Source organism: Mirounga angustirostris, unplaced genomic scaffold, assembly GCF_029215605.1.
Source record: "Mirounga angustirostris isolate CCGP_5_RB_7025 unplaced genomic scaffold, mMirAng1.0.hap1 SCAF_6, whole genome shotgun sequence".
NCBI classification, from domain to species: domain Eukaryota; kingdom Metazoa; phylum Chordata; class Mammalia; order Carnivora; family Phocidae; genus Mirounga; species Mirounga angustirostris.
In genome coordinates this window covers 85,093,444-85,116,813 of record NW_026991714.1, presented here as the reverse complement: position 1 = coordinate 85,116,813, position 23,370 = coordinate 85,093,444, and the positions used below count along the sequence as shown (strand labels likewise).

Below are 23,370 nucleotides of genomic sequence, written 5' to 3'. Positions count from 1 at the left end.
TAAGCCAATAATTTTATACCTACCTCCTCCTAAATATCTAGGACATTAACTTATTAAGCACTTTGGTGTCAAGCCTAATGCATTTTAAATACTTAAAACAAATACCAGGAAACTATGGGGATTGGAGAATAGATTTTCTGTTGGCATTTAGTGCCTGTACATTTGAGGGGGACGGTCTCCGCAGATGTGCTAGGAAGGGGCTCCATTCTCTGCCTCCTCCACATGTGGAGCTCTCATTTTGTTCCACGGGAGGCAGAATGTGCATGTGGGACTTAAGTCATGCTGGTTATTTCAGAACCAGGCTCGTGTCTATTTGACTGATGAGGCCCTGGCACCCAGCCAGTGGGACAACGTGGAAACCTTGTCCCCTCCACACAGCTCTGCCGGCTGGTCCTGGGAGGTCCAGGCTGTGGTTGGTGAGTCTGAGTGTGTGTGTGTGAAGGCAGTTGTAGATCACTAATAACCCTTTCTTTGCCAAACCCACTGATCTTTTCCAGCCCTTTTGGCAGTGTCTACTCCTGCTGACCACTTTGGAAACATTATACTTTCCATTTGCTTCCAAAGCTTCTACCCTTCTGGAGTCCTGCTCCTTCTCCCACTGTTAACCTTTGCTGGCTCCTCCTCTGTCCATCTTTCTAAGGTTTTGTTCCTTGGAATTCAGTCCCCAGCCACCTTTTCTTCTCATGCTACATGGCCAGTGTGTTAGGTAGAGTAATGACTTTCAAGATGTTCACGCCCTAATCCCCAGAACCGGTGAATATGGGATGTTCCCGGCCAAAGGGACTTTGCAGATGTGACTACAATTAAAGATCTTGAGATGGGGAGAGCATCCTGGATTAAGAAGGAGGCCCCAAGCTAATCACAAGAGCTTTGAAAAACAAGTGACTGCTGGCTTTGAGGAGGGAGGAAGGGGGCCAGCAGCTGGAGAATGTGGACAGCCTCTAGGAGCTGAGAACCACTCCTGGCTGACTGCCAGCAAGGAAGTGGGGACCTGAGTCCCAGGGATCTGGATTCTACGGACAACCTTGATTTCATCCTGTGAGGCCCTGAGCCGAGAACCAGCTGAGCCATGCTGTGCTAGACTTTCTGGCTACAGAACTGTGAGATAATACATTTTGTGTTGCTTTCAGCTGCTAACTTTGTAGCGATTTGTTGTAGCAGCCGTGGGAAAGGAGTACATCCATCCTGAATGGTCTTACCTACCCTCAGAGCTTTAGCACGATGCAAAGGACAGCCGATCCCTGTTCTCCACCCTGCTCAATTCCTTCCCCTCACGACCACCTTCAGTTGGGCAACTCTACTTGGGTATCTCAAAGACATGTCTAACCCTACCTGTTAGAGAGTGAACTAATTTTCTTCCCTCCCAAATCTTTCTTTGCTTTGTCCGGGGTTCTCCATTGCCAATCCACCACCCCAAAGACCTGGCATTAGGCTGGATTCTTTCTGTTTTACTGCTTGTGTGGTCTCACCTCCATTGCCTTGTTGAACTGTCTCACGGAGGGCTCCCCTAATCACCCTGTTTAAGATGGCAGCCCTCCTTGATACACACATTGTCTTTTTTTTTTTTTTTAATATTTATTTATGGGCGCCCGGGTGGCTCAGTCGTTAAGCGTCTGCCTTCAGCTCAGGTCATGATCCCGGGGTCCTGGGATCGAGCCCCGCATCGGGGTCCCCCTCCCGCTCCCCCTGCTTGTGTTCCCTCTCTCGCTGTGTCTCTCTCTGTCAAATAAATAAATAAATAAAACCTTAAGAAAAAGATTTATTTATTTACTTATTCAAGAGACAGAGAGAGAAAATGAGTGTTTTCATGGACAAGGAACCTGCCAAGTCATGCTCCTCTGTAGAACTCTTAATGGCTCCCCTTTGTAGGATGAAGCCCATATTCCCACAGGGACTTATGAGGCCCTTCCTGACACGTCTCTGCTTCCTCTCTCCACCCTCCTTTCTTGCCACACCCCTCACCCCCTCCCTCCTTCCTCACTCGTGAATCTTCAGCCAGTCTGAACATTCAGTTTCCCCAATGAGCCCTTTCTCCCTTTACTTCCAAGCCGGCACAGTGGGTCCTCGCCCCTGGTCACTCTGCCTTGCTGCCTGTCCTGTTCCTTGCACAGTGCTTGGTTTTCAGCTTAGCTGTTCTCCTCTCCCATGACACCTCCCCGACCTCGACCCATCTCCACTGTGGGAAGCACCTGTGCTCACTAGTTCTGTCTTGGCCTCTCTCCTCTCCCCCCGTGTGTGGTAAAGACCTCTTTACCCCTGCTATTCCCTCACTAGTTCTTGAGGTTCTTGAGGCCATGGGCTGGAACATGCAATCTACTTTAGCACCTAGTCCACACCAACTGGTACCTCGCAGGGGCTCCATGCGTACCCACCAAACCGGTGAATTGGCTTCCTAGGGCTTGGTGTGCCCAGGCCAGGCGATCTCACCAGCCAAAGGGGCACTTGTTCTGCCAGTATTGGTTTGCAGGCACAATTATATGTGTAAATGCATTTTCACTGTTCTGCTTTAGGACCCAATTTTTGAAAATTAGATTTTAAATGTCCCATCCTCCTCACTTACATCTCATGCTTCTAGACATTTAGCGCATAATTTAAAATGAAAGGCATAGAAAATTGGACTCATTTAGTTTACTCTACTTGAAATCCATGTTAGGCTATTTTTAAATTCTCATGGATCTTGTGCTCTTTAGGGTGTGTTTGAGGGGGAAGGAGGGAGGGAGGGTGGGAGGGAGGGAAAGAGGGAGGGAGGGAAGAAGGAAGGAAGATGTTTGTTGTAAGCTGTTAGGATGCCCCATGTTATTATTATACTTTGTTTTAATACACTCAGTTTTCACATTAGCATTACCCCAAATACAATTTCCAGAGTCAAAGACAGAAAATGAGATTTAGCCTCAACATTTGGTGCATTACGTTCCCAATTGCAATGAGGGGCCGGCTTGCACTGTGAGTCACAGTGAGGAGTTTCAACATTCTTTCGTCTGCTTTCCAGTCAACATGTTCCCCTGTCTCTGCCATGCCCAGTGCAGACAGCAGGTGGGAGCCGATTAAGATGCTGGCCTTAGCAGTGGGTACAGACCCCCTGACTTACATACCCTGCTCACCTAGGCTCCGATGAGAACAAGTGGGCTTAGGCATTCCCTTCACCCACAGTCCCGAGTCCCCATTCTCATGTTTGGAGTTGGCACAAAACCTTCTGCTCTCACATGTATTCCTATATCAAGCTGCTCTGTACCCCTAGGGTGTGAGTTGGAGATGCCTTGCAGCGGGGTGGTGCTGAGTGTTCCCACTGAAGTTGAGCCTCTGAGGCACCAGTGACCCCTTATGCCTCCTAACACATGGCCCACAGAGGGCCCTCATTTTCCCCAGGGATGCCAGGATGCCCACCACCCGTGCTCATAGTCAGGATGTTTCCCCATGTGCCATTCTCTGCTTTCTGAAGCGGTAGTGAGACTCAGCAGCAACGCCAGGAATGTGAAATCAGACACACATTGTAACAGAGCTAACAGATAATCTGACAGACGCATAGGGGAACGCACCGTGGGGGTGCTGTTCTCCTGAAACTTGAAATCTAATGGGAGGGACAGAAAAATAAAAACAGGAAAAACCACCACCACCATCACCAGGTATATGAACCCATAAATAAAATAAGTACTAGATGTTGTGAGGCCTGTGAAAGCAACAATCAAGGATCGGAGCGAAAGTAATTGGGCTGGGAAGCACCCTCTAAGGAGTTAACATTTAAGCTGAAGCCGAGGGATAAGAAATCCAGCTCTGCCCAGGGAGCAGGGAGGGGAAAGAGCCTGGTGTGGAGAAGATGAGGCCAGGCCAGGGGCCAGGGGCTGAGGTGTGGTTGGGGAGATGGGGGACTGACCATGCAGACCTGCAAGGTTCGTGGGGAGGTTTAGATTTGGTTCCCAGGGCAAAGGGAAGCCAGCACAAGGTGGTAAGCAAGGTTTTGTGGCCTTTCTGTCATGAGAAGGGCCATCGTAGAAAGGTGGGGTATCTCAGGCTGCTTGCCTGCTGGGGGCCCCAGCTGAGTAGCCCTGGCGAAGACAATACTAATAATTTCCACAGAATTCCACAGCCAGCCTTTTCTGCTAAGGGGAAATGGAAAATACAATGGCCAGATGTGCCAAGCCTCTGTTCAGGGCACCATGTCAGACCCTCAGAAGCGCAGCCGGGCTGGGCACTCTCAGCCCTACCACCCTCGTGATGAGCACCCAACCTGGCCTGTGTCCCGATGCCTCTCCCTGCAAGGGGCCGCCCGGGAGCCTCCTACCACACATTGTTGTCCGGGCTGTGGAAGATCAAGGATTCTGTTCCCTGGAGGCTGTTTTGATAAGGCTGAAATTCAGCTCTTTCATAGTGTCGTGTTCATTGCTGATAAGGCTTGTCTCTTTCTTTTCCCTTGTCCATTATAGAATTAATGGCCTGTGTGGGTGAGAGTGGGTGCATCACTAATACCTGTGGGGCTGGGGCAGAAATACAGCACGAGGCACAGATACTGAGAGTCATAAATCCATCCGGTCAATGGCTGAATGTAGCGTGTTCTATTGTCCTAAGTTGGAATGTTCAAGTATAGGTTTTATTATTACTCAGGTATGGCAAGGCCAACAGATCAGGAGATGATTGCCCTTGAAAAGAGAGCTTGTAGCTCACAGGTCCGAAGGGGAGGGACATGCCACACCATGGCGGAGCGAGAGAGAGAGAGAGAGAGAGAGCACATGAGAGGGGGAAGGGTCAGAGGGAGAAGCAGGCTCCTTGCTGAGCAGGGAGCCCGATGCGGGACTCGATCTCGGGACTCCAGGATCATGACCTGAGCCAAAGGCAGTCGCTTAACCACCTGAGCCACCCAGGCGCCCCAGCAAATGCAACTTCTTAATGGTTAGAGACAAGGTATGGATTTAGAATCCTTGGATCCCTCGGACTCCGTGCCAGGACCTTCTGCAGGGCAGTTGGCTATGGCCCCCTAGCCCCGGCCCAAGGGCTGCCCCCCTTCTTTGCCATCTCTGTCATGCCTTACTGTAAGTGCTACACATACAAGCCTATGGACATCCTAGCTTGCGTGTCCAACCTCTGTCCACCCCTTTGTGCTGAGGCTTGAATCATTCAGGTTTTATATTGTGTGGTCTTTCCCACCCAGCATGGGTTTGTCCCGAGGAAGCAGGTGTGCAAGCTATTCATATTTTTCTGTTAGCTTTTTCAACACGCTGGCTCGATGGCCCGTGCCTGCGTGAGCCATGTGTGGAAGGAGAAGGAGGTACACTGTTTGCATTTGGCCTCTCTGAGGACTTGGTCCACAAGCAGCAGGTGCTCGGTCATGTGTGGCCTAGTCGTGGGGCCACGTGGGGGTGACAGCAAGTGCCTGGATGTGAGCACTGAGTGCGTGTGTGTGTGTGTGTGTGTGTGTGTGTGTTGGGGGATTGTCACTAGGAGGAAGGAACCTCATAGCCGGCTAACCTCATACTTTTGTGAAATTGTTCCCAAATGGAAAATCGTTCCCATCTGACTAGGTGCCTCAGTGTGACCCATCTGGCCTTTCGCCCCACTTGTGTATAAGGGTGGAGAAAATACGTCAACGAGAAAACTGCAGGTAGGATCTTAGATTTTCAATTCACAGGTATTTTGTCTTCTTGGGGTGTCTTATTGCTACGCCTGCATCTACTTGCCCCTTCCGGCGCCCAGTGGGGAGAGGCTGGGGATGCTGAGAGCTGGATTCTCCGGGCTGAGTATGCTGTTCTCCTGCCTTGGAGGGAGGTCCGGTCTACTGCTTGGGAAAGGCATGCCCTTCATTCGGGGCCTTGAATAGAATCAGACCCCACGTTGTTCACCCCAAGCAGAGGGATCACTTGGCAGTGGTAGCTGCTAGCTGGCCTTTATGTAGGAAAAAAAAAAAAAAGCCAGTTCACTTTCAGACACTGTCACAGCCTGCAAGAGCTTGGGCTAGTCTGTGTAGTCCCCACATATCCTAGGGTCATTGGGGACTGGCACTGTTCAAGAGCCCGCCAAGTAACATGTAGAGCACAGATGAGCAGGAGGTTGGCTCCTCTGTGTTGCAGGAAGCGTGGTTGAGGACTTGGTGTTTAAAGATGGGAGTTTTGCAACCTTCTGTCTTTATTTCATTCCCCACCTTACCTCCCCCTCTGGTCTTCTGTGTGCTTTGTTTTGTTTGTAATAGAAACTGAAGCATGTCCATAGATTCATTTCCGTCTCGGGTCCCAGGTCCTTTGTCGGGGAGCCCACGTGGCCCTGCCTGTCCCCTCAGCCTCGGTTGCCTTTGTGTCTCTCCTGCACTGTCCAGCGAGTCATTCTTTGATGATCTCAGGCACTTGGCACCCTGATCCTCTGTTCTGATTTCCGGCTCCTTATCAGATTGTCAATCCCCTGAGAACAGAAATTGTGTGGTCCTCATTGTGGCTTCCCCGGGGGCTGGCCTATAGCTGGTATCGAAAAACATACTGGGCCCCTTCCCTGAGCCCATGACTGGGCTAGGCGCAAAGGGTTCAAAGAAGATAGAACTTGAGCAGGGAGGATCAGCCATGTCCTACATGAACTGGATGGCTATAGGAAGGTCTGAAAGGTCCGCAGAAGCCCGGAGGGAGTGAGAAGACCGTGGGAAGAGGGGGGGCGCAGGGCAAGAAAGCGGGGTCTTGTAGCCCAGACAGCATCTTGGTGGGTAGGAAGGCAGAAAACATTTGAGGAGGGTATTCCAGGCAGAGGAAACAGTCAGAGCAGAGGTATGAGTCTCAAGAGTCAGAAGAGGCACTGTATTGGCTCAAGTCACCACAGGGGAGGTGGGGGTGGGAGGGCAGCGGGATGCTGGGCCCTGGGGCTCGGAAGCTGCCTCTTCTCTGTGAAGCTGTGTCAGCTTCGTGCTCACACTATGACTGAACTGTGGCTGTAGGCAGCTCCCAGCCATTTGTCAGCATTGGCACTGGAGAGGGAAGGTCCTCTTCAGTTCATGCACGTTTGAAAACTCTGGAACGAGGAGCCAACTGGTTCGTATGAATGTCTCCTCTATCCGGGAAAGACTCTGCCAAGAAGACAGTGGGTGCTAGGCTGTGCTGGCAAGGGGCTGGGTTGAGGATGATTAGCACCTCCAAAGGGAAGGGTGTTGGGCAGATATTCCCTCTGCTGGAGGTGGTGAACATGGGTTGATATCTTGTAGGACTGAGAAGCAGAGCAGTTGGTGATGTTAAAATCTTTTGCCCTGCCAAAATCTGCTGGGTGCAAGAAGCAGGCTATCACTGGGCTGCCTGCTTAGTTACTTCCTAAGACAGCTCAGAGGGGCACATCCAACATGGAGACCCCATGTAGCTGGGGATCTGATTAGCTTCAGATGGTTGCCCTTCCTGCCCTGGAGGACATTCGGAGTTGTCCTGCCGTGCTCCAGGATCTCTCTTCCAAGGGCAATAACTCGGGTCAGACCTCGGGTGCTCTTGTGTCCAATAGAGAGATGCCAGTTTCAGACCTTTAACAGTGAAGGGAAAAGTAAATTCTTTCCTTCTGTGAAATATACAGTGTCTTCAGTGAAATTCGTCAGTTACGTTTCATGACAATTGGGCAGCAGGATTATGTATTTGAGAATACATAGACTTTGCCATAAAACTGAACTGGGTCTGAATTTTTTATTTACCCCTTGAATGAACTCCCCTCAGCCTCAGTCTCCTTATCCTCAAAAGGGATTTAGGGAGTTATTGTAAATGAGATAATGCACTCACATGGATGCATCATGCCGACACCTCGTGAGCTCACTTTCTTTAGCTTAAGAAGATCGAATGAGGATTTGGGCTTTTTTTTTTTTTTTTAAACACATATTATTTAAGAAAATAGTATTCCATTTTAAAAACCAAGCCCCACATTCCATTCCTTGTTCTGTTAAAAAGAAGAGAAGTAAATCATGTGTGTGTGTCTGTGTGTGTGGTGCGTGCATGTTTGAGGGGACTAAGGAGAAAGAAGTAAAGAATAAAAGTATATATTCTCAAATGTATACTACTAAGCAATGTAAAAAAATAGACATTTTAAGCAATTTTTAAAATATTGTAAATGGATCTCCAGGTCACAACTCTTTCAGTTATTTTTAAAAAAGATTTATTTATGGGCGCCTGGGTGGCTCAGTTGGTTAAGCGACTGCCTTCGGCTCAGGTCATGATCCTGGAGTCCCGGGATCGAGTCCCACATCGGGCTCCCTGCTCGGCGAGGAGCCTGCTTCTCCCTCTGACCCTCCCCCCTCTCATGTGCTCTCTCTCTCTCTCATTCTCTCTGTCTCAAATAAAAAAAAAAAAAATCTTAAAAAAAAAAAAAGATTTATTTATTTATTTGAGAGAGAGAGAGAGCGGATGCACGTGCGTGTGAGCAGGGGGAGGGACAGAGAGAGAGGGAGACAAGCAGACTTCCCGCTGAGCAGGCAGCTGATGCTGGGCTTGATCTCACAACCCTGAGACCAGGACCTGAGCTGAGACCAGGACCTGAGCCCAAAGCAAGAGTCCGATCTCAACCGACTGAGCCACCCAGGCGCCCCTCAAGTGTTTCAGTTACACGTGCTGGAAAGCAAGAAGGCAAACCTGAGCCCGCTGCTGTCTGCAGGGAGAGCTGGGGAGAGGGAGCTTGCCCTTCCATTTGGTGGAAACATGTGGCTGGCGAGGACTGTGTGTCAGGGCTGTGGTGTGAAGCTGCTCGGGACTGATAGCGTTAGGTTTTGCTCTGACCTGCTTTCCATACCACACACACTTGGTTTTTCTTCTTGTCATTGAATTGTGCTGGTTTATTGGGCTGTATGCTTCAAGGGCACTGGGAGATTGCATGTAGGAGCAGGTCTGGACTAGGAAAGTGAGAATTACCGTATCAGATGATACCCAATTAACTCATGACAAGCACAGCAGGTGAAATTGGAACTCGGGCTTTATCTTTTATGGACTGGAATCACTTACTATACATGAAGCATTTTTAAACCTAGTGGGGCTTACCTACTCATTTCTAACATCCTTCCTTCCCACCTGCCCACCCTCTCTTCCCATCCAAACAGGTGTGGCTTCTGCAGACATGAGTATCAAGACGGACAAGTCCCTGAGATGCGCTCTGGGTTCAAGGGCAGTAGGGCGGGGCTCCCTGAGGCAGCCATGAGGCACCTCGTGGGAGAGTCATTGCCGCACACCAGCACGCGGGGCAAAACAGCGCAAGTGAAGCATAAACGTAGTTCAGAATAATTAGTTTTACTTTCGTTGTGGGCAGTGGAGTCATGATGATACTCCAGTTCTGAAAAAGTCTTTCCACCCTCTGACCTTCCGGGTGCCTCTCCCAGTGTGAGGTTATTGTAACACAGCATTCTTACGCAGATCCCCCAAAGGAGAACATCTGGACGTCCGGTTCCAGGTGTAGTTGTGACCCTGGTGGATGTCCTGCAGGCACCCTGCCTTCCTGTGGTGTGGGATCCTGCCCCACATCGACGAATCTTTTTTTTTTTTTAAAGATTTTTTTAATTTATTTGCGAGAGAGAGAATGAGAGACAGAGGGCATGAGAGGGAGGAGGGTCAGAGGGAGAAGCAGACTCCCCGCCGAGCAGGGAGCCCGATGTGGGACTCGATCCCGGGACTCCAGGATCATGACCTGAGCCGAAGGCAGTCGCTTAAACAACTGAGCCACCTAGGCGCCCCCACATCGACTAATCTTAATGTAAGTTGAGGGGGAAAAATGATTCCGAAATTATTGAGAGGAGTAAAATAATATGACATTAAATGCCCGATATTTGAAAACACAAATCTTATTTTATGTGCAACTGCTGTTTCGGATTACCCATGCCTCCTCCGGCTTCAGCCAGCATGGAAAATCCTTTAAGAGTGCTACTCCATTCACTTCCTCAGGAAGTCCACTTTTAACCCCCTCGAGCTGGGCGGAATCTCTTCTGCGACGCTCCCAGAATGGACTGCAGCTTTAAGTTTCAATCACTGAACTCAGCTCGTTGCTTTTTTTATCATGCATTTATGTGACCATTTTCTGTCGCCAAACCTGGTGTTTTCCAGGCTAAGGGCAGCATCTGATTCACGTCTGCAGCCGTAGGGCCCAACGCAGAGCTGGGCACACGGTACGTGTTACGAAACACGAGATGGATATAAGAATGAGAGTCAGGCACATCCCTAAAAAGAAGCCTGCTCTTTGGTACCGTTTATTAATTCTGTCAGATCTGTATCTGGCCATTTTTCTCTTCTCTGCAAATCTCTTATTGGCATCAGAGGAAAGGAGAGAGAGAAATTACCAACACCACGCTGAATGATGACCTGCCAATGGCAAGTGAAGCCATGGTTAATTTAGTGATGGTGTGTTTATTTGGTTCCAACCCTAGGGAATTGACAATGACCAGTCTAACGCCCAGGAAGGATTGTCTCCAGCTTAACTCAGGAACCCCGCTTGAGATTCTATTTAAATGACCACCACGCATAGTGGTAACAGAAAATGCTGTAAACAAACAAATATATACATGCAAATAAAAATCTGTTTGTAAAACCACATGATGTCTTATTATTAGGAGTGAACCAACATGAGTAGGAGCCTCAGAGAATTATTAATCATTTTCTCATGCAACCTACTATGAAACCAACTGGACTATACCTTTTACACACACACACACACACATTACACAATGGTAATTTATTTTAGGCAAATATGTTTAGCAGCATTCTTCCCTACAATTTATATACAATCAGGTTTCCATTTGTTAATGGCTGTTCTTTGCAATTGTCCATGCTCTTTGCAACTCTGACTTTTTACAGAAGTCTTTGGTCTCTCCTTAATTTACTCTCTCTGTGAATACCAGCTTCATTTTGTTGGTGGCTAAAATTTCACATGCATTTATTCAATGTGCATTTTCTGAGCCCCTGTGCTATTTAAAATGGGAGTCATGGGTTCCAAAACAATGGCCTCTGGGATGATCCCTCACTGACTGTGTGACTTTGGTCCTTGCTGGCCCTCTGTGTCATCCAGATAAAATGAGGATAATAATAGAGCTGCTTCATGGACACTCTCATTGTTTAGCATTTAGAACAAGGTGTTTAGAACAGTACTTGACACACAGCAAGGGCTCAATGAAATGTCATTGATATCATTACCTCGGCATCATGTTTTCTGTGTAGTGAATTTCCAGTGTGACAAGATCGCTCTGGTATCAGTAGGGACTCATGGCTGGTGTTTCCCTCTTGCACTCTGGTATACAAGTTGATTTGTGTAGCACGTCATATCATGGATTCCACCATCTTTTGAGGTCCTAGACAATACTAGTCCATCCCACATATCAAGACAAACAAGTTGCAAATCCATTTTTCTGTGTTGTTGACTTCCCTGGGCCTTTGTTAGCTCGGTGTTACTACTCCCATCTCCATGCATGGTTTAATGACTCCAAGAAAGAAGAATTCTTTCATTCACTCCAATAGAAGAATAATACTTTAGATGTTTGAAAATTTCTCAGAATTCTGCAATTTCTCCTTTGTCTTTCACATCTTCCTTTTGGAGGATTTTACTAATGGGAGTTACTTGTATCGAAATTCATCCTTGAATAATGATCTCTGAAAGTTGATGACTTATTTTTGTAAAGTGAGGCCAAGCCTTATGTTACTAGAATTACTATGTCACTGGAAAGTTCCAAGAAAATGGCCAATGTTAGACAAAATCTGTGATTAATGCTAGACTGATGGGGTCCCTTTGGCTTCCATTGTCAAATTTGAGATGGTGTTGTACTGATCTCATGATGCGGTCATTGATGGAGGATGGTGGGGCTGAAGCTCTTCGTAGTCTAGTCATTGCTTCATTCAGTCTGATAAGGAGTCAGCCTGGGTGTTGCTCATTTCCTGTACTATTATCATGACAAGTATTGCTGTCCTTTATTGATGCAAACAAAGGATATAATGCACTAGAACCTAGTTAGACCTGTTTTCCACTTAACATTCTTTTACCTTCCTTGTTTACACTGAAAAGGATATTGCTGGGTAAATTGGTGGTGTTTTTTCATCAGACTCATCGGGGCATCTGTGGATTGAAGATGCATGGACAATGTTGCTGTGGGCTCCAGGGAGACATCAGTGTCAGAGTGTGGCCCCACAGCTCTCTCTGTGTCCCTTGAAGCCATGTCTCTTTTAGATTTATTATTTTTATTTATTTTTCTATTTTTTAAAGATTTTATTTGTTTATTTGACAGAGAGAGACACGGTGAGAGAGGGGAGTGGGAGAGGGAGAAGCAGGCTTCCCGCCGAGCAGGGAGCCCGATGCGGGGATCGATCCTGGGACTCCAGGATCATGACCTGAGCCAAAGGCAGACGCTTAGCGACTGAGCCACCCAGCCGCCCTTCTCTTTTAGATTTAAATAGTGCCTCATATAGGGCCTGGCATGAAGTAGGACCCGGGTTAAATTCCTGTAACATTGATTTGTGTTTGTAGCACGCACTCTGCTAAATGTTTTCACAGATTTACTGCATTTAATTATCAATCAGTTTTTGCTTAATTGGATTCATGAAATTAATTATATGAATTCCATTTTGATAATATTGCCCGACTCTGGATATAAGATTCCCTTAGCAAATGGAGAGGAGGGGAAGTGTTTCTGCATTTTCCTAGTTAGGAGGCCTGCTGACTTGGAGTATTTGGCTTCCTTCAGCACCATCCCTCAGTTCTTGGAAGCTTGCCTCGATAACCCTACCGTTCTTTTGGTGTCTACTCTAAGACCATGTTAGGAAAGGAAGGAAGCAGAGGGACGATGAAAAGGGAAGAAAAGATAAGTTCTGTTCTCATACATCTTGGGCATTTCTTTTTTTCTTTAGAGACGGGGAGGCGGGTGGTGGCAGAGGGAGAGGGAGAATTTTAAGCAGGCTCCATGCTCAGTGCGGAGCCTGGAGTGGGGCTCGATCTCATAACCCTGAGATCATGACCTGAGCTGAAATCAAGAGTCAGACAATCAACCAACTGAGCCACTCAGGTGTCCCAACTTGGGCATATATCATTTAGGAAGATAAAAACTTAAACTCCCTATCTATAGTCCTGGCCTCGTTGGAAGGTTGTGAGTCAACCTAGTTCATATGCGTGCAAGGCATTGTAGGCTGCCTGGCTGGGAGATGGGTCAGGATCCAGTGAAGGCAGGATTTCAGTGCATCATCCGTGTCAGATGGCAGCCTCCAGGCAAGCAGAAAAGCATGGGAAACTGCCTGGATGCCCTTGTGTGGGGCCAGCATGTCACTACCTGGAGCCTCGGATGCTTAGATGAGCCAAGTATGTAGTGATTTCTGAACAAAATCATTAATATGGAATATATCTGGATTACTTTTAAACATAAGGATTTGGCTTTCTTGCCCTCAAGGAAGGTGCTGTGCATTTTTGTCCTTTGGATGAAAGATAACATCACAATAGACTCGTAGTGACATACGATCACTACGGGCTTCTTAAGTTACTCTCACTCCCTGAGTGATATCATCTAGTCTCGTCGTTCCACACACCAGTATCTTCCTACTGTCCATCTGCATGCCAGACCTTTTCTTGACTCACATATCCAACTTTGTTCTTGACATCCCCACCGGATGGCTCATAAACTCCAAGTTATCAGATCCAAACTTGGACTCTTTTTAAGCTTCTCAACTGCTTTTATTTTTTCCAGCTTATGGAGGTATGATTGACAAATAAAATTGTGAGGTATTTAAAGTATACAACGTGATGATTTGATACATGTGTGCATTGTGAAAGAACCACCTCCTTGTCCATCCAGTTAATTAACACAGCCATCACCACATATATTTGCCTTTTTTTTTTTTTTTTTTTTTGGTGAGAACATTTAAGTTCTACTCTCTTAGCAAATTCCAGTCTAAGATGGAACTCTTGCTCGTCTCCCCAAACTGGTTTCACCTGCATTCTTCCCATCTCCGTTGATGGCAACTCTATTTTCCAGTGGCTCAGGGCAAAAACCCTGTAGTCATTCTTGATGGGTCTCTTTTTCATACACCTGAATTCAATCCATCAGGAACTCCTGATGTCTCTATCTTTAAAATATATCTAAAATCTGCCTCTTATCACCCACTCCTGTGTCACCATGGTCTCAGTCCCCACTACCTCATCCTGGATTTTTGCTCTAACCTTCCTGTTTCTCTCTACTTATCCCAGGTCTTCCTAGAGTCTATTCTCAACATAGCAGCCATGAGCCAATTTGTCGCCTTTTTTTCTCCAGTGTTTTCTCTTCTCTTTCAGAGCGCTCAAAATCCTGACATGGCTTTCTATAACTACAGCTATATAACAAATCATTCCCAAACCCAATGACTTATAGTCATTTATTGTGTGCACAAATTCTGTGAGTTAGGCATTTAGACCCAGAGCAACAGAGGTGGCTTGTCTCTGTTTCATGATGTCTGGGTCCCTCAGACTCTATGGTTCAAATCCTCTGAAAGCTTGCTCACTCCCATATCTGGCTGTTGGCTGAGAGCTTCACCTGGGCCTTCAGCCAGAGCACTTATGCATGACTTCTCTGTGTGGCTTGGGCTTCCTTACAACGTGGTGGCTGGGTTCCCAGTAGAAAGAGCCAGGCAGAAGCTGGACCCTAACCTCAGAGGCTAAAGAGCATCCTTCCTGTCATTCTCTATTAGTTGTAATGTCATAGCCTATTTAGATTGAAGAGGAGGGAAATAGATTTCACTGCTTGATGGAAAATGGCCAAGTTCTGGAATAGTGTGTGGGACCCAGAATATTACTGTGGCCATGTTTTGGAAATACAGTTTGCCACAGTGGCCTGCATGATTGGAGCTGGGCTATTTCTCTGCCTTCATCTCTTTCCCCAGAGAACATCTGCTCCAGATGTTGCTGGAGTGGTCAGGTGTGCTCCTGCCCTAGGACCTTTAGACTGGTTGGTCCTTCCACCTGCTCTGCTCTTTCTAGGATGGCTGCTCATGTGCTCCCCCCACCCTCTTCATGCTTCTACTCAAATATCACCTTCCCAATGATGCCTGACCACTCTACAGCCCCATTCTGATCCTCTTCTCTTGCTTTGTAGTACTTACAACCTTCTAGTACTCTATGGAACTCTTAAGTTTATTCTTTATTACCTGTCCCTACCAGAATGAAGCATGACATAGGCAGGAATCTTTTTTTCTTTGTTTTTTTAAATTTTATTTTATTATGTTATGTTAGTCATCATACGTTACATCATGAGTTTTTGATGTAGTGTTCCATGATTCATTGTTCGCATATAACACACAGTGCTCCATGCAGAACATGCCCTCTTTAATACCCATCACCAGGCTAACCCGTCCCCCCACCCCCCCTCCTCTAGAACCCTCAGTTTGTTTCTCAGAGTCTATAGTCTCTCATGGTTCGTCTCCCCTTCCAATTTCCCCCCCTTCATTTTTCCCTTCCTACTATCTTTTTTTTTTTTTAAACATATAATGTATTATTTGTTTCAGAGGTACAGGTCTGTGATTCAACAGTCTTACACAATTCATAGCGTTCACCACAGCACATACCCTCCCCAATGTCCATCACCCAGCCACCCCATCCCTCCCAACCCCCACCACTCTAGCAACCCTCAGTTTGTTTCCTGAGATTAACAATTCCTCATATCAGTCAGATCATATGATACTTGTCTTTCTCTGAATGACTTATTTCACTTAGCATAATACCCTCTAGTTCCATCCACGTCGTTACAAATGGCAAGATTTTGGGGTTTTTTTTGATGGCTGCATAATATTCCATTGTATATATATACCACTCTTCTTTATCCATTCATCTGTTGATGGACATCTTGGCTCTTTCCATAGTTTGGCTATTGTGGACATTGCTGCTATAAACATTGGGGTGCACATACTCCTTCCAATCACTACATTTATCTTTGGGGTAAATACCCAGTAGTGCAATTGCTGGGTTGTATGGCAGCTCTATTTTCAACTTTTTGAGGAACCTCCATACTGTTTTCCAGAGTGGCTGCACCAGCTTGCATTCCCACCAACAGTGTAGGAGGGTTCCCCTTTCTCCGCATCCCCGCCAACATCTGTCGTTTCCTGACTTGTTAATTTTAGCCATTCTGACTGGTGTGAGGTGGCATCTCATTGAGATTTTGATTTGGATTTCCCTGATGCCAAGTGATTTTGAGCACTTTTTCATATGTCTGTTGGTCATTTGGGCAGGAATCTTTATTGCTTCTTTTCACGGGTTTATCCCAAGGGCTTAGAATGGCATGTGGCACGTAAATATGTACAGGATGTGAAAGAGCACTTCCGGTTGAGACATTGTGAATTTGTAGTCCTTGTGCTGGATGAACCAGGGAACAGATCTCTGCTTCACGGAGCCATATACCCACATCTTACTCCCCATGCTAGCGCAGTACCCAATGCACAGTTGGTGCTGAAAATAAATATTTAATTTATTTGGAGAAAAAAACTCAGCACAACTTCACTTGTAAATGAGGCTGGCATAAATCAATAAGATTAAGAGACCAACTTAAAGAGTTGCTTTCCCTGGGTACATTTCTGTTTTTATCCATTATGAACTGATGAACCAGAACTTGTTTTAATTTCTGTATAAATCTTTACAAGGAATTTCAAGGTCCTTTTTCCAGTTCCAAATATACCCCCCTGTCCTTCACCCTAACACACACGTGGTGATAAAATAGGGTCCTGAGAGCCCCCTCGGCAGAGGCTCTGGGCAGAGAGGCAGCTTGACTTCTGCTTTCCACACACCCCAACTTTAGAGTGTAAATGCATGAATTACCTTTGACAACACAGGTTGGGATAAAAACACTAATAAACTCCACGATAGCGATAATAATAGTCATGATAGAAATGGCGACGACATCACTCATTACAGCTACCATCTGATGGGGACTTCTCTGCTGCCGCCTGCTCTTCTGGGCACTTCATATTCCCATTTCTGCCAGTGATCACCTTGAGAGGGTGGATCAGGACTTGTCCAGAATGCACCAAATCTCTCTTTAATACAAAAATGTTTATTTCTATAGTAAAACAGCATGAGTTGTCCCTTTTATTCCCTCTATTTTAAAAAAGTGACAATGTCAAATCAACATTTTGATTTTTTAGAAAGATTTTATTTATTTATTCATGAGAGAGAGAGAGAGAGAGGCAGAGGGAGAAGCAGGCTCCCCTTGGATCCCGGGATCACAACCTGAGCCAAAGGCAGACACTTAATTGACTGAGCCACCCAGGAGCCCAACATTTTGATTTTTTTTAACGTATTAAGAGGACAGAAAAAAAATCAACATTTTCGTCACTTACAAAAGACCAAATCTCTTTTTATGAGTAAAGTGCCTCTTTGATCCATGGGGGCACAACAATCATCTCTTCCTCCAGCATATGGTGATTACGAGGCTCTGAGTTTATCTCTAGGGGCCACTGACCTCTCAGCTTTGGAAGCTGAGCCGTTGATGGCAACTCAGCTCAAGTTCTGTCGGGATCAGGTTTCCATGTGTTTCTCAGCATTTCCAGCACCTGGCTCCAGGCAGCCACCCCAGTGGATTCGCGTGCTTTCCAGACCTAGGAGGTGATCATTACTGTCGGCCTGACTGTGATCCTTTGGTTTTGGGCTTTTAGTTGAGCACTTCTGGGTTTTGTTCAATCTTTGAGTACAATTGCCTCAACTTTGGATTTTTGTTTTGCAGAAATGGGTGTGAAGGAGAATGCTCTGAAGTACATGAAAATGCTTGAGGATAAGCTGCGTAGGTAAGGATAAGAATGTCTTCATTACAGACTCCACAGTGCGCCCGGGTTCTTGACTGTGACAGAATTTAGTGAAAGCAAAGAGAAAGGCTCACCAATTTCTGTAATAAGTGAACAAAGAAAAACACACAAAAAGGAATCCTTTGAATTTTGTAACAGGATTCAAGCAGGTGCCATATAAACATCCCCCAGTCTTCTCCTCTTTATAAAAGGTAAATAGGTGAAGATGTTTAAAAGTGTCTGGGGGAGATCACAAGTTAGTTTTCATGTTCCATAAGATGAATCTTCTTTGCCATGTTAAATTCCGAATTCGTGCCTTGGTCTGTTTTTTTCTTCTTAATGTCTGAAGTGGGTCTTATGGATTTTGACCCAGCTTATACATGTTTTGGAACAATATAAAAAAAAATGCACATCTTAGGTTCTGTTTTGAATCCTGAATCAAAACCAGCATGGAAATTCACGGTTGCTATTTTTTTTAACGCAATTAGAAATTCAGATTTGAGAAACATTACGGATGTTGCAGCATGTCAAGATGTTTCTCATTTTTGTGGATGTGTGCTCATGAAAATAAATCCCAGCCACCAGGATCTGTTCCTAATTAAGGAAACAAGTATGAGAATGTAATGTGTACTTTCTTCCCTGGGAGTCATTTAGCTTTATGGACTGTTTTGCTACTCTTGTGGAATTGTTAAATAACTCTTTAAATAGGCTATGCCTTAAACCTTTATGGGCTCAGATAACGCCATTGGCTAAAATGCTTGTCCTTTAAAAGATACTGAGAGATGCTGTTTTGCTGAGTTCTGCTCTGCGGGGCAGGGAAGGTACTATGGGATTTGTTCTAAAGCTTGCAAAGCTAGTTCTTCCAACCATTGACTGCTATTTCCCCTGCCTCTGGCGCCCTAGACACAAGGAGGACCTGTGACAAAGGTGGTCAGTAGAGAGTGTGGGGTAAGGGCACGCAGGTATTAGCATCCTCGAAGGAAATGTCTCCCCTCCTTAGAAAGTAGGATACTCATCTGGATCAGGTGCTCTGCTCTGAGTGCATCCTCTTCTTCTCTTCTGTGTACTCAGGCAGGTTTCAGTATATCCCTGTTGACCATATCCAGCTAACATTTTTATTTATTTTTATTTTATTTATTTATTTTTAAAGATTTTATTTATTTATTTGAGAGAGAGAGAATGAGAGAGAGCAAGCACATGAGAGGGGGGAGGGTCAGGGGGAGAAGCAGACTCCCTGCCGAGCAGGGAGCCCGATGCGGGACTCAATCCCGGGACTCCAGGATCATGACCTGAGCCGAAGGCAGTCGCTTAACCAACTGAGCCACCCGGGCACCCCTCCAGCTAACATTTTTAGCCGGGAGCACCGCACACACCATACACCACACCGCACCCACTGGGTTACTGGTCCGCAGCTCTGAATGGAAGGAGCTTGGGCGTTGGTGGAGAGACGCCCATTGAGAATGTGGCTCTACAGCTTATCCAACTGCCTAACCTCCAGTGAACATCCTCCGTCAGCCTCCCAGCGATAAAGCTGAAGGAGGGGTACCTGCCTTCTCGAGTCAGGGTGTGCATTGAAGTAAATAGCAGAGATAAAGCCCGCACTTAGTGGGCAGTCAGCAAACGTTCGTTCTCTTCGCTTCCTGCTGCTTCGGATCTTCGCTCTTCTCTTCATCGGAACTGAGTGAGCAGTCGTGCCCAGGACTCATCCTTTTCCCTCCACACCAGGTCCTCCTGCTGTGTATCCAGCCGGGAGAACGGTCCATCACCCGGCTGGATGGGCTCTTGCACCTGGCCTGTGTGACACCTACATTCCCTCCCCAGGCCCTCACCTCCCGCTCCGGGTCCCCCGGTCCTGCCAGGCTGGCCTCTTGTGTGCCCTCGAGCCCGCCCAAACTTCCCCTGCTCCTGTGGGTCTGTCTTCTCTCGCTGAATGACCGTAATAGCTGCTTTTTATGTTTTTCCGGCTCTTGTCGCCCTTCCCACTCTACTTTCCAGGTGGTCTTGAGTGAGCACCTGAAAATACAAATTTGGTCATCCCCATCATCCTAACGATAAAGCCCAAACATCTTACTGTGGCTCCTTGCATTTTCCATGTGGCCTGTGTGTGTCCTTCAGCGTCATCACCCTGCCACTGTCACTCCACCACCATGACTCACTTGTACTGATTCTGTCATGTTTCCCAATGCCACTGGGTGCTTTTTCCTGTGGAGAAACTAATTGAGACCGGAAATGGTCAAGGGATGTTATCCAGGGAAGTACTTGGTTGAGCCGTGTGAAATTATTGATATTAGATCACGTTGATCTGGAAAGATGATGGTTTCCTATGGCTCAACCCGATATCTAGGGATTTGGAGTCCCCTTCAGGAGGGTCAGATGCTCTGGCCTGGGACTGGCCAGTGTCCTCCCCCGTGGCACACTCGCTGTCACCATTCCCCTTGCATGCACCCCAGTGGCCGCTCCCAGCTCCGCCCCCAGTGGCCCTACATCTATCTACATCTTTTCATCCTTCATGCTTTAACTGTCCCCTTCTTGAAGCCTTCCATGACTCCCCAAGACTGAGAAATGTGCTTGCCTTGAATTCTCTTCACTTTTAAAATGCTGAATGAGAGGTATTGCCGATCATGTCTGTCTTGTTCAGCGTGTATCCTCTGTGATTTGATGGTGCTGAACAGTGTAAGGGTATCCCACAAATAGTTGGTGAGTTAATGGTTGAGTGAATGCAGTTAACTTATAGCCCCCCCCCCCCCAGTCCCATCTTCCATCACCTTTTGCCTCCCTCCCTGCCCCTCTGGCCTTGTGGCTGCATGAGTCGCATATATTCGTCACTTAGGATCCGTCAACAGCCTCAGATGACCAGAGTGGCAGCTGACCCATCCTGCAGACTACTTCCTGAGCGCCTTTTCCTTTGCTTGAAGCTTGAAGCTGTAAGAGATCTGGTGCAGATGTGTCTGAACTGTTGTGGTAGAAACACTGGGATAGGAGGGAAGGCAGTGGGCGGTAGGCAGAGTTGCAGACAGAGGCTAGGTGCACCTTCAGGTGTGTGCAGGGAGTTTTACTGCTGCCTTAGAGCAGGAGGCCAGACTGGATGCTGTGGGAAGTATGGGAATGGTCAGTCTCCCCCTCCTGAACTGTCCTCCCCACTGGGCCGAGGAGCGAGGGTTGCCTCCCAGTCCCAGTTCTTTCCACGAGAACCAACATCTTAAAACACAAGACCAGTTTTTCGCGCCTGGAACAGTTTGCATCATAGTGGTTGCTCATTTAATACTGTGGGATATTGACCAAAGCAAGGTGAGATGCTGATGGAAATCTTTGTTGCTTATTTCCACTGTCTGCAGCCTCTCTTGGTCTTCCAGGGATTTCAAAAGGAAGTGGCTAAGAACTGAAAAGAATGTTCATTTCCCCCTTTGAATGCACGGAGGACACGATTTATGATCAGTGCTACAGTGAGGTTTGGATCTGGCCAGTCCTGATTTGGGGAACAAATCTAAATGACAAGAGTATCTTTGTTACTATCTCAGCACACACGGAGACAGATTGCTGGGCTCAACATCCCACTCCCCATCAAGAAAGTCAAGTGAGTTAGGAAGTTAGGAAGTATCTGATTCTGTCAGCATTTCGCAGGGGTACCTGCATGGGACAAAACAAAGCAGGCAAATATTAAATGGGGGCTTTTAGTCTATATTTAAACAAAGATTTGCCTTTTAACAGTCTGAGTTCTATAAAAAAAGAAGAAAAGAAATTCCCTTCTGAATTTGAATGCCTAAAAAAATTCACAAAGTTTTTTTCAAAACTTGTTTTGGTTTTATTTGCTATCAAACTATGTTAAAGCTACAAAAGAGTCGATGCTCTTAAATCAATTATGTTATTTTACATACTCAGGATACCTATTCAGTCAAGTGTAATTGTCAGTAGATAAATAGTAAAATCATGTATTTGTAAATTACACCTATAAACTCTATTTCATGTAACGTACATGAGAATAAATATAGACATATATATAAATATACATATATATGTACACATACACATATATAATCACACAAATTTGCAATTGAAAAATAAACATATTTCATGGTCATTCTATTTATTTTGAAAATTCTCTTTTAGTAACATTGCATTGACTGGAAGTCTATGAATCAGAAGGAGGTCATATTCTCTCCTTTAATATCTAACCTTCCTATCAGGGAGTGACTGGGGAGGGAATATGGCTTACCATTTCTCTCTGTCAGCGAAAGGCAGAGACACCAACACGCTTCTGGCAAATATACCTTGTTTTCCAGAAGAAAATGAACTGATAACAAAAGTCATCTGAGTTCTAAGTTAGATACATGTATGTCCCTGTTTCCCCTTCTACAGACGAGAGCTACTACTTGGGGGTTTTTCCTTGCTCACCTGTTTCACGGATGTTCCTCCTTCCCTTCTCTTCTCTGGACAGGCAGGAGGGTGGCTGTCGCCTGAATCACATGGCCAGGCCACAGACCCAGACCCTTGCTGCTTTCCTCTCTGTTCCCACTACTACGGCCTCTGACTCAGGAGCCCTCCCTCCCTAGCCCCTGGGTGCACATTCATCCTCGTGGCTCAGCACAGTACGCCTTCTCTATAAAGCTTTGTGGCCTTCTTGGCATCCACAGTGGGAGCCACTTGGGACAATTTGTTGCAATGACTTCTGTCTGATTCTATTAGACTGTGAGGGCCTGGAGAATGGGTTCCATGCCTTACTTGCTTTGTCTTCCAAGTGGCTGGCATGCTGTTTGGCATGTGGTAAACATTCAGTAAAACTATATTTAGTGCAAGAATGAATGGCTAAATAGCAGTTGTATCTTGATACTTTATTTTCAACTATTAGATTCAAAAAGTTAAGGCAGCCTAAGGACATATAATGCCCCAGAATCCATTTGTCTTGCCATTAAATCTAATGGTATATAACAGAATAGAACAACAACAACAACAACAAATCTACTCTTAAAGAGCTTTCCTCACTTATTCTTGCTCCCTCAGATTTATTGTCTCCAGAGGTTAAGAGTTAAGGGTGAGGGCGCCTGGGTGGCTCAGTTGGTTAAGCGACTGCCTTCGGCTCAGGTCATGATCCTGGAGTCCCGGGATCGAGTCCCACATCGGGCTCCCTGCTCAGCGGGGGGTCTGCTGCTCCCTCTGACCCTCTTCCCTCTCGTGCTCTCTGTCTCTCATTCTCTCTCTCTCTCAAATAAATAAATAAAATCTTAAAAAAAAAAAAAGAGTTAAGGGTGATATTTTGGGCTGGCTAACTTTCCCTTATGGCCAAACTTTGCTTTAATTTCCTTTGTCTCCGTTACTACATCTTCTCCGTTAGCTGTCTTTCCCAAAGACTCAACAGAAATATTCAAAAGTTGTATAGACGGGTTGCATTTTTTTATTGACCATATGTTCTATCTTTAAGTGTTGTGCAGGAGAAATTCTTTATTGTCCGATGGCAAGCCCATGTCCCTGGCTAGTGCACCCCAAGCCCTCTACCCTATGGCTAAGGAGTAATGGTTCCATTTAACCTCGTGGAATCTCTCGTATGCATGACTAATGGGAAACTGTCTCTTTCTTCTAGCCTCTTCTGGTTCTATTGCTATTTTTTTTTTTCTGCAGTTGAATATGAAAACTTTGTCAGTACGGTTCACTGGATTATAGGTTACTTTTGTTTCCTTGTGCTCTTCTGTGT

The 23,370-nt window shown here is 46.2% G+C and overlaps 1 protein-coding gene across 2 annotated transcripts in view; it reads left to right on the top strand.

The window, feature by feature from the left end:
• The window catches only part of DISC1 (DISC1 scaffold protein), a 366,833-nt gene that overhangs the window by 276,316 nt on the left and 67,147 nt on the right, over positions 1–23,370 (top strand). For both annotated transcript variants that reach the window (XM_064594632.1, XM_064594633.1), the window contains exon 10: positions 17,627–17,687. In XM_064594632.1, coding sequence (XP_064450702.1) covers positions 17,627–17,687 — 61 coding nt within the window. The remainder of the gene's footprint in view (positions 1–17,626; positions 17,688–23,370) is intronic.